Source organism: Nematolebias whitei, chromosome 1 (assembly GCF_014905685.2).
Source record: "Nematolebias whitei isolate Nwh7 chromosome 1, NemWhi1, whole genome shotgun sequence".
Taxonomy (NCBI): domain Eukaryota; kingdom Metazoa; phylum Chordata; class Actinopteri; order Cyprinodontiformes; family Rivulidae; genus Nematolebias; species Nematolebias whitei.
The window spans coordinates 15164104-15176394 of record NC_056498.1 but is presented as its reverse complement, the minus strand read 5'-3'; the positions used below and the strand labels follow the sequence as shown (position 1 = coordinate 15176394).

General features: G+C 38.8%; 2 protein-coding genes across 2 annotated transcripts in view; both read right to left on the bottom strand.

Annotated features, from left to right (window-relative positions):
• The window catches only part of ltb4r2a (leukotriene B4 receptor 2a), a 5788-nt gene extending 2800 nt beyond the window's left edge, over positions 1-2988 (bottom strand). Inside the window, exons 1-3 of the mRNA XM_037674694.1 lie at positions 2440-2988; positions 2146-2346; positions 1488-1528 (exon numbers count right to left, since the gene is read on the bottom strand). Of these exons, the coding sequence (XP_037530622.1) occupies positions 1488-1528; positions 2146-2346; positions 2440-2988 (791 nt within the window). The remainder of the gene's footprint in view (positions 1-1487; positions 1529-2145; positions 2347-2439) is intronic.
• The window catches only part of LOC119408489 (solute carrier family 12 member 3), a 143518-nt gene that overhangs the window by 94038 nt on the left and 37189 nt on the right, over positions 1-12291 (bottom strand). The window lies entirely within an intron of this gene.

The following is a 12291-nucleotide window of genomic DNA, read 5'->3' as shown; positions in this document are numbered from 1 at the left end:
GACAAAGGGGAGATATATGGATGCAGTTAGAGAGGACATGGAGGTAGATGGAGTGACGACAGAGGATGCAGAGGACAGAGTGAGATGGGGGAGGATGACCCTGTAGAGACCCATGAAAAAGAAAAAACTTGAAAAAGGAATATAACATTTTTGGCCAAAAAAAAAAAGAGGCTTCATTAAGACCTATTTTTCCATCCTTCCATCTGAAATATAATTTTATCAGATAATATATTAACTTAATGAAATGTCTAGATATATGTATCCTGTTTTGATATTTAGAATGATATTGTGTCTGGTTCAGTTTCCGGTAGAAAATGTAGTTTTAGCTACATGCCTACAACTCCCAACATTCACACACCCACCCATTATAGAACACAAGATGGCGAGATATTATTGGTTGAGAGCTGGATCACATGATAAGAGTAGGACTTCCCATTCGTTGATGGTGATGATGACTCCAGGAGGTGTGGCTGAGCTCTGAAGAAGATGGGTTGTCTGTTTACGTTCTGGGCCATTGTTCGTGACTGCATGGTGGAGATACAATGGCCCAGGGCTGGTGATCTTGTACTTTACATGTAAAATAAACCTTCTGAAATGGAAGACAATTGCTCCTCCTCTCCCTGCTCCAGATCAGAACACATTCTTTCACATCCATTATCTTTACCCGTTTATTCCATTTTGGGTCACGGGGGTCGCTGGTGCCCATGTCCAGCAATCACTGTGCGAGGGGCGGGGTACACCCTGGACGGGTCTCCAGTCCATCACAGGGCCACATAGAGACAAACAAGACAAACAACCATTCACTCTCTCACTCACACCTAGAGACAATTTAGAGTTACCAATCAGCCTAACATGCATGTTTTTGGTCTGTGGGAGGAAACCGGAGTACCCGGAGAAAACCCACGCATGCACGGAGAGAACATGCAAACTCCACCCAGAAAGGCCCCTGGACCGGGGTTTTGAACCAAGGACCTGCTCGCTGAGAGGCAGCAGCTCTACCAGTTGCACCACCGTGCTGCCCCAAGACCTATTTTTGTCTCATCAAATTTCAAGTCTGTTGTATAGAAGGTTCAGAGTTCTGGGGATGAGATTTGCCAGGACTGACATGTGTCAAATGGCACTGACCCTTGAAATAACTGTTTGCAGTTGTAGTTGTCTTTGCCGCTTGTGTTCTATTTAAACAATACACTGATTAATTTTTAAAAGAGCTATGTATAATGATGTCATGAAGAGCTAATCCTAATGCTGGCTTCCCTCTTATACCAACCTAATTTAATAGTTTTCAACAACAAAATTTTTTTTTAAGAAAAGTTATTGAGTTAGCAATGAATCACATAGTTTATTTTAAAATTAACACAATTACAATTTGACCTTTTACCCCAATATAGTATAATATAGTTGTAATAGATGATGACAATAATTCTTTGTTTTTGAAATTTACCGGTAATCAATGACATACAATAAAATGCTATTGTGGAATAACTTACGTTACTTTTACTGCACCATTTGGACACAGAGCCCATGTAACCTGAGTGAAAAACAAAAACACTTCATTAATGGCAGTGAACATCACAATCAAGCTAAAATGATTGTTTTCACAGCCATGGTTCTCAAACTGTGGTACAAGTACCACTAGAATGGTACTTGTAAAAAAATGTTGTTGAGTATTTACAAGGTACCAAGATAATTTACCAGCAAAAGTTGAAGTGTTATTTAAAGCTAAAAAGTAAAAGTAGCCAAAATAGATGAATAGTTCAGCAAATTATAATCTGTCTCCTCATGAAAAACTACTTATAACAAAAACCCTGTGGATAATATTTAAAAAAAAACACTGTGGAAACTAGGGAATAATGGTGCAGTTACCAGCAAAATCTTTAAAAGACCTGGAGGAAAAGGTGCTAAAAAGTAAGGAAATTTGAACCAAGTTATTGCTAGAGAGTGTACAGTTGTAGTAAAATGAACCAAAATACCAGTCCAAAACACACATGTTAGACTGTCTTCAGGCCCAGACCTCCCTTGCAATATAGATCTGTGATCTCAATGGAATTTGCCTGCTTAAATAAAGGGTAATAATAATAATATTAGACTCAGTACCTGTACAAAAGTTTGAGAACCACTGGTCATGCTTTAAAAAATGGGACATACTTGAACCACGTTGATGATATGGTAGGGCAGCCAGAATAAGCAGAAGGTCAACACAATGGCAAGAATGAGCTTTTCAGTGCGAATAGTACGTTGGAATTTGGTCTGACGAATTCGTTGTAAAATGCAAATGTAGCAGACTACAATGACCCCATAAGGTAATATAAATCCTAAAACAAGCTCCAGCGTGTACTGCAGAACCACCTGATGAGATAAGCATTGTAAAGAACATGGGAAACATGAGCTCACTTCATTATTTATACTGTTGATAAACTGGGATTAATCATCCTTACTTACGTGGCTGTCTTTTTCATGGTGCGAGTCACACGACAAGCCTGGAGATGTCTTTTTACAAGATACTTCACGGAAAATAAGTGCAGGAATAGAGGCAATCACCACCAGTGCCCATACCACTGCCAGGATACGCATAAGTGTCCTTTTGCCAGTGATCACACTAATCCGCCGTGGCCAAATCACCGACACCATTCGATAAATACTCATTAGCATGATGAGGTGAATAGAGGCATACATGTTGACCAAACAGAGGTAGAAGAGGATCTTACACATCACATTCCCAATCACCCACTTCTTCAGAATCAGGTAGACAATGAAGAACGGGGTGAGAGCCATCAGAGAACCATCTGCAATGGCTAGGTTGAGGATAAGTATGGTAGTAACGGATTGTTTTCGGGCTCTTGCAAGGATGCTCCAAATGACGAAGAGGTTTCCAGGGAACCCCAACAAAAAGACCATGGTGAGGATGAGGCCACCCAGGGTTGCGGCAGTTTCATTCCCCACACTAGTTTCACTTGTGGCGTTTATAGAAGAACAGTTTTTTGGAATCATGTTGATACCTGCCAAAGAGAGAGCATCGATAAAAATAATTGTGATGGGTTTCACACAATGCATTTTTAGTCTACGATACAGACTTCAAAGCTACAAGTTTAACACTGAAACTCAGCTTTCATCACTTTCAATGGAAACCAAAACTTTCTGAGATTCCCAGACAGATAAAATGATTGTTTTGCCTGGTGTGACTGAAATTATGACAAATATTAATCTTGTGCATTAAAACGTGGGCGTGTAGAGAAAGTGTAACAAGCTTTAACAGGAACTTCTAATTCCTGAATGGGACTAGACATGAATGGAAAGCAACTGTTGACTTAAAGCTTTGAGCAATGATTAGGATAGCATTTTAATTGTTTTACATGCTCTTTGTACTCAATGAAATTTGAATTTCAGCAAGAGTTATAAATATGTTTGTTGCTGTTGTTAAAGCCTATAAATCTTCTAAATGGAATAGTAAATGGACTGTACTTACAGCACCTTTATATCTTGTCAAAATACTCAAAGTGCTTTACAACACAATCTGTGCCCTCATTTACCCATTCATACAGCACTCTACTAGATCTCTACAAAGAATAATCAAAGTCAAAGTTTCTTTATTTGTCCTACGCACCACATGTGGTGCATGTGGTGGAACAAAATTATGTACACAGGGTCATCTGACAAAAGTATAAAATGTAAAAGAAAAACAGAAATAGGATCTAAGATATGAAATAAGAAATCAGAGCTTTATCACATTCATACACCAATGGGACACACAATGAGAGGTTCAGTGTCTTGCCCAGGGACATTTCAGCATGTGACTTCTGGTGGAGTTGAACCCCCGACTTAGAGTTGCAATTTCTGGCCCAAGCCAGTGCCCGACCCAACCCGACCTGAAGTTGGGGCCAGATTGGGACAAAATTAGGTGCTTGATGGGTGGGCAAGCTCGGGCTCAGGCATTTGATGAAGTTTTAATTACATGTGACCCCACCTTCCCTTTGCTCTTATCACACACCTGAGGATTTGTAATTGATCCACAAGAAGCAACATAATGGAGCTGGAAAGTATTAAACAAAAGCTAAAACCGGGAGAAACTCGACAAAGCCAGCACTGTGAAACTTGCTATATGTGTCAGGTGCACGCTCAGGTCTGACCGGCCGGTTGAAATAGGTAAAAAATGTTGTGTTAAGCTTCAGATGGACAACTGGATCATCGGCTGTTCGTGTCCCGCTTTGCACCCTGCTCTTATCTGTGGGGAAGGAAGTTACAGCATCTGAAGTTACAAAAGCCGAAGCGAGCAGCACGTTCAATGAAAATAGCCCTGTTCTACTTTGTATATTTTTCCAAATAATTTTGCTCTAAAATATTTTTGTTCATCTGAATGATGTGGAAAGAGATGTCTGGGCCTCCATGCTCAAGCTGCTGCCCTGCAACCCGACTTCGGAATAATAGGATGATGGATGGATGGATGGATGGATGGATGGATGGATGGATGGATGGATGGATGGATGGATGGATGGATGGATGGTTGCCTATCTTTAGAGTTGATTTTTTTAGGCTATTCTTTTTGTATGTTAATATCCATTTGATGGATTGTTAACAAACAAGAATTCTTAAATCTTCCTTTTTTGAAATATATTTTTAAAACTATTGTGTCAAACTGATTTGCTTACAAAAGCAGTAAAAGCTTAATTTAAAAAAAATGTTGTTGTTGTTTTTCTTTGGGTTTGGGCTTCTAATTACAGTTTATTACCGGTATTCAGATTAGACTAAAAAAAAAAAGCCCTATGAACTCGGGCCGTGCCGGGTTGGATTTTTGGGGCCCAAATGCAACTCTACCCCAACTCTCCCATTGGAGGACGACTGCTCTAATCACTCAACCGCAGCTGTCGTCCTAAAAGTAAAAAGAAAAATATTCAGATAATGGCAAATAAAAATAAAACAGACCACATATAATGCAATCAAGTTTTATTTTTAAGGCACAAGTACGTGCTTACAGCATATGTATTATTAATATATTATATTTGTTTATTGTTCTTCATGAGTATTATTTGTATAATATACCTAATTTGTTGCACCAACTGTAAATTCCACTAACAAAAAGATCATTCTCTTGTATTATTTGTGTTTTTATCTCTATATGTAAGTCTACATGCTGTTTACTAATGTTCACACATTGCATGTATAACGATGTAAAGTCAGAAACATTAAAGTACTTTGCATATTTTTTTTAAGTTTTTATGCATGACTTGAATTTTTTTTTTGCTACAGTAAAATGTAATTTTAACTACCAATGTTTCATAGCTACAGTTTGAAGATTGACATTTTACATCCAAATTGTGATAATTTGCTTTTTTTAATGGTGCATGGATTCTTGTATGTGTTCACATTTAAATAAACAGCTTAAGTAATGACTTACTGCAACATTCAAATGAACAGTAAATATTAAATGAATTAATTAAATTATATTTGATTTAACTGAATTCAGTTTATTTATATAGTTTCAAGTCATAACAGAAAATGTCTCAGGGCACTGTACTGTCATGTTTCTGCCCCTCCTGTTATGTTTTCTGTTCCCCTGCCTTAGTTTATGTCTTCATGCTTTGTTTTTCTAATGCTCATGCTCAAGCTCTGCTTCTGTCACCCTGCACCATGCCCACCTGCTCCACCACAGTAATCATCCTTCATCCAATGCACCTGTTCTACTTCCTACTTAAGCCTCAACTTCTCACTCACTTGTTGCCAGATTATCAAACTCATTGTGATAGTAGGTGTCCAGCATCCATGCCATAGTCTTGACTACCTGTCTTGTTTGGACCCCACGCCAGTCTCCTGGATTCTTCACCTTGTCTGGCCCTTGCCTGATTAGGATTCTGCTTTCTGACCACAGTACCGACTCTGCTTATTGTCATCATGACTACACCTTTCGGATCACATTTTGGATGTGGCTTTGGATTTCTGCTCAGTGGTTCTTAACCCCTGCTTGCTCTACTGGACTTCGCCCCTGGACAACCCTTAAAACTACATTCTGCGTAATCCTCTCTCTCTGCTGCAGCCTGCTCATACCATATGACGTCAGCCTCACCATCTCTGTGAAGGAGTCCCTCTCTTACTCAACTGTGAAGGTTAGTGACTGCCATTATAAACCCCTGAACCATCCATCCAATATCTTCTGCTTATTCCAAAGTCGAGTCATAGGGGCAGCAGCTTGAGCAGGGAAGCCCAGACATCTCTTTCCCCAGCCACCTCTTCCAGCTCTTCTGGAAGGATTCTAAGGCATTCCCAGGCCAACCGAAAGACATAGTATCTCCATTGTTTCCTGGGTCTTCCCCGGGGTCTCCTCCCAGTCGGACATGTCTGAAGCACCTTCCTAGGGAGGCGCCCAGGGGGCATCCTTACCAGTTTATCAAAAAGGAAAGTCTTAAACCCAGTCTTAAAACTGGACAATATGTCAGCCTCACGGACAAAAACTGGAAGTTGCTTCCACAAGAGAAGGGCCTGATAACTGAAAGATCTTCTTCCCATTCTGCTTTTGAAAACTCTAGAAACTGCAAGTAAACCTGCAATCTGAGAGCAAAGTCCTCTGTTAGGAAAATATGGAGCAATAACTTTACCACTTGCTCTTGCCAAAATCGGACTCTTTTCCCATCCCCTCCCTCTTCGCTTTGCTTTACTGCTCTGTCTGTCAGTGAAACTGCTTTTGAGCCTCTCTTGTATATCTTCTGAACCATAATTATGGACTTGTTTTGATCAGTTGGTCCCTCACCTCAATTTACAACATTTCTTCGAAGAGAAGACAGGCTTTAGGTGAGTCGATTTGCCCTGTTGGCACGCACGCAGCTGGATATTTCATTGACTTGGAAAACTTGATGATGTGTCTATCTCTGCTGCCATTTGTGGATTTTAAGGACACATATTTATTTGAATTTACGATAACTGGTTCCTGCTTTTTGGATTCGGCTGGTTGCTAGTTTTATCAACAATCAAGAAATTTGTCTGCAGCAAATTTGGACCCAATCACGCTGCTTGCCTTTATGGTGGCTTGGTTCATGTCTCAAGTACCCAGACTCAAATGTTTTGGGCAGAATGGATCAGATCTTGGGGATTTTACTCAGGCACGTTCCATCGGTGTGGCCATGTAATTTGAACATTTCGGAACCGAGTGGACCAACACAGACTCGAGGTAGATGTCATTAAGTTCAGCCTGTCCCCAAAACAACTGTGTTTATCTGAATTTGGCTCTCTTGGCTGACCTTGAAGGTCATCTTATCTGAATTTGCCTGGAGAACATGTAATCTGATGCTCACCACCCCCTCCCTGAGGAATTTCCAACTGATAACCAGAGGAAACCAGCTGAATAAACTTTGTGTCATCGTTTCAGGACTCTTGGATTCTCATAGACATTTTTCTTGGCCATTCCTCGACATACCTCGAGAATGTTTATGGCTCTCACCGGAGGACACTGGCTGATTATTACATCCTTATCTGAACTCTTACAATGCCCTCGAGAGCATCTATGAACATTGCTCACCGCTCTCATCGTCTCACCCCCTCTGCAGAATGTCTATGTCACTATGTGCTTGTTTGTGCAAGGTGTTTTTTAATATCAGAGTTTTTTCTTCTCAGACAGGAAAAAAAAATAGTCTGATAGGAATTTTTTCGCTTCCAATTCCTACATGTGTCCAGGTTGCCACAACCTATTGGAGTCAACACTCCCAGTCTGTTAGAAAATATCTTCTGAGCCACTGGACTGCTTTTAACTAAACTTTTAGAAGTAATGACTGCAAGTACACCTACCATTGGTTAACTTTTAGTCAACTTGATTCATGATTGTAAATGTAGCCAGATATTATAACTTTTAACCTTTATTTAATTAGGCAAATGGTAAATGAACTGTACTTATATAGTGCCTTTCTATCTGATCAAGATACTCAAAGCGCTTTACACTACAATCTGTGTCCTCATTGACCCATTCATACAGCACTCTACTTGATCTCTACAAAGCTAATTGAACAAATCTACTAAACTAAAGTGTTAAACTAAAAAGTCTAATCAGAGCTTTATCACATTCATACACCAATGGGACACACATTGGAGGCAACTAGGGGTTCAGCGTCAAATCGCATTGAGATCTTAGATCTCTTTGGCAAGGGTGTCTGAAGGCATCCTAACATGTGTGTTTTTAGACTGTGGGAGGAAACCGGTGTACCCGAAGAAAATCCATGCAAACACAAGGAGAACCTGCAAACTCCTCACAAAAAGACGACAGAATCAAACCCAGGACTTTCTTGCTGTGAGACAACGTTAACCACTAAGCCATCATAACTGGACTCATATAGAACTAAACCAAGTTTAAGAATATTAAGCTAAAATTTACACAGGGCTGGCCCATGGCATAAGCAAACTAAGCATCTGCTTAGGTCCCCAGGGCCACTAGGAGGCGCCCTGAGTGGAATTTAAATGTATTTTTTTAGTAATGATTTCTGTATCATTCTATTTAATATTTTAAGTTCAGCGTTTGCAAATTGTTGCATAACTGTATATAGTTTTAAGAACTAATTATTCCACTTAAATTTTTTTTACCATTTTACATGGTCTTAAGTATTTGTTCATTACATTATTTAAGTATTTCCTTGATATTTTATTTTTCATTTTATTTTATTTTGTCTGTTTTTGCACAATGTATTTATTTTTATGCATTTAAGTTATTTTATCTGTTTGTTGTTGATCTTGCACTACAAATTATTTTGAACATTACTGTTGCAGTTCTTTGGAACCAAAGATAATAAACCAGATGACACTTTTGCTGTAAAAGACATTGCATACTGGTGACTTTCTTCTTTTAGTACCGCCGTGATATATACATATAGGATCATATAAACAGGGCTGTCAGAGTTGCAATGAGTTTATGTTAGGTGGTGAATGATCTGATCATCAGAATCAGAATAAACTTTATTGGAATTGCACCGAGGTACACTGCAAATATGTACGTACAGTCGTCCAAAAGATGGGCGGAGTGCACGAAGCTGCAACTACAGGAGAGCGCGGCCTTCTTATTCTTATCAGATAATAATCTTAGATAGGAAAAGGGGGAGAAACATGAGGGTAGATAGTGGTATTACAAAAAAGATCTTTTATATCTTGTCTATCAGGACACGATTTGAGACATCAAAAAACTCTACCAGCAGCACAATTAAAACATGATTACATTTGCATTTGACATCGAGGTGTTGAGATTTGTCCATGAGATTTTTTTCAGATCAGCCACAGTTTCTGAAGATGTTGTTCCAGCCAGCAGTTGTGATAAGCTTGCACAGAAAGTTTTCGGGGGGGGGATAGATGATGCTTTTGTCCTTGGGTGCTCATGTCCCAGGAGAAATTTGATAGTCAGCCCGTCTCAGAGGCCGTCGGGAGTCTGATTCAGATAAACTTGATTTTTGTTTTTTCCTCAGGCAGACAGATTTTTTGCTTCAGCCTTGAGTCCATCTGGGCGTTCTGGGTCCGAAAATGCCCAATTGTGGGATTCCATTCCACTGATCCATGCTATGAGTCTTCTTCAAGGTCGAACCCACCACGCTGACGAGTCCCAAAAGGTGGTCTGCGATTCTCAATCGCCTCCACCTTACGGTTAAGCTCGTAGACCAGACGATTTAAAGTTCCCACAGCGAGTACCAGACCTTCACACTGACTCGGGAGCTTTTCCATGGCCAAAACTGCTGCTGATGTCTTTTTCAAAAGTTGATAAAACAGAGCCCTGCCGATGCCAAAAAGCAGAGTCCCTGCTATCATAAGTCCAAATATGTAAACGTCTTCAACATCCTCCTGAGACAAAACTGTGATACACATCAACTGCCACACTTCCCACAAATCCATGACGTACCCCACAGCGTGAGTCTCAGCTGGACACGCCGGCTCTCCAGGACCTTGTCGTTTTGATGAAAAAATCTTATCAATAGAGTTGAACGCCCACGATACCAAATCCATAATCTTCTTAATTTATGTTCGGGAGATGAGACCCAGGCGCTTCAGACAGACAGAGAGCAGAGCAGGAAGAAGGAAAAAAACGGGGGAGGAGAAAACAGAAGCTGCCACCTCGATGAGAGCCTGGGAGGAAAAGCTGAAAATCTGACTGTTGATTGCAGTAATCCGCATTATTAGCAGAAATGGAGGGCCCCAAACCAAATTTCACTTTTTAGATCATGTTTCCATCTTTCATTCATACATGGAGGCTAGGGCCGGCACTGAATTTACAACACATACTCCAAGCACAAACAGATCATATAAGATTATGCCAGGTATTGCCTGACGTTGCACATAATGTTTTTAAAGTAATTATTTATGAAGTCATTCGTTTCTCAACATGGGATGATCTTAATCTAAACATCTGGCATGAAAGGTGGAGTGCAGTTCATTCCTTAGAAGACAGTTGTGTCTTTATTTTTAAAGAGGAACAAGTCAAATCTTGTATTTAATGTCAACTACCTACTAATGTATAGGTCTGTCTTCAAACGGCCGTCACCCACAAACAGACATGAAGTACCTCTGACAGTTCACACCCACACGTTGCTCAACCTGACAGATAGATTTTCCTCACCGTTCAGTTTTGTTATTCAGGGAAATCAAGGGAAAATTTACTCTCTACTTTGTTGTAATGAGGCGAACAGCAGCTTTGTATTTTATGATAAATACAAATCTGTCAAATAGTTTTGTGCCATCCCTCTATTTTTGGACTTTCTTGAAATATTTGCCACTTTTTTGGACTTTTGACAACGTTTCAATTTTTTCATTCCAGTACCTAAACATTTTCAGAGACGTTTGTTTTTAATACCGATGAACTTTAACCTGTCAATCATTCAGAATATTGTTTTTGTACTATTAGTGCTTAGTGCAGGGTTGTTGTTTTTTTTTTTTCAAAGTAGGGGGCCACAGCCCCCTAGGGGCCCCCAGAAAGCTGGCGAGAAGATAAAAAAAAAAAGAGCAACAATTAAAATATAGCAATAATAATAATAATAATTGCCCATCTGTATCTGTCATTTCCAGATAAACACACTTGAGAAAGGTTAGATTTATTTTGTTTTGTTCTTCTGGTCAACAGTTTGTTGAAAAGTTGTTGTTTTTCAGTGGGAATATAATACAGTGTTTAAAACATGTTAGTTAATAACATTTTTATGCGCAGCATCTGTAATTATTAATTGAATATAGTGAAAAAAGTTAAAACATTCTAAAAGTCGATGTTTCGTTATATATTTTGTAGCATTATTTGCGAGGGGGCCTTGGCCAGAAGCTAATGTTGTTTGGGGGGCCATGCCATGGAAAAGTTTGGGAATCCCTGGCTTAGTATATTCTTAGTTTAGCATATTTCATAGTTCATATCTTAGATCTTATTATTGTTTTTCTTTACAATTTTTACTTTTGTTGGATGTAACTGGGACCCTGTGTACTTAATTTCGTTCCACCACATGTACCATATTTGGTGTGAATGACAAATTAAAGAAACTTTGACTTTAACTTTGACTCAGGCATAAAAATCTTTCTAAAATAATAACCAACCAGTGTTATGCTGGAATATTACAGAAAGGTTAGCATAGAACCTATTTTAAACAGGATCTGGAGACATTTTGTTACAAGCAGCATGGCACGCAGAAAATACATTATCAAATAGTTACTTAATTGAAAAATGTCACTAGCCTAATGTAGTCTAATGTATGCTGGCTGTAAGCTAAAAGTAGCAAATTACTGAATTACAAAAGGATAATTGTTAGTTACAAGCCAAAAATAGTAGCTAGAAGTGGTAAAATTCTGGCTAGAAGTAGAATTTTTTTAAATTCATTTATTCCATCCATCCATTATCTTTTACTCGATTCTTCCATTTTGTGTCACGAGGGTCGCTGGTGTCCATGTCCAGCAATCACTGTGCGAGGGGCGGGGTACACCCTGGACAAGTCATTCATTTATTCATTCATTTAAGATAAAATAAACAAATTCGTCAAAAAAAAAAACATTGAATGAAAAAGGTGCAGAAAGAAGAAAAAAATCTTACATTATCTGCCCCTTATTTAAAAAATATAAATAAAATAATTGCAAACAAGATAAACCTACACTTGAACAATCTCCAAATTGAAAACAAAAACTGGAAAACGGTTTACTTAATTCTAAAAGTTGCAAAAAGTAACAAAAAACAACTAAAGTAACTACAAAGTAAAATAAATTAAATGTTAAAAGTAGCAAAATGGAAGTTAAAAATAGTTAAATTAGCTAAATTTCCAAACTTTATTGATATACTGTAATAATAATACTGACATAATAATACTGACTCTATCT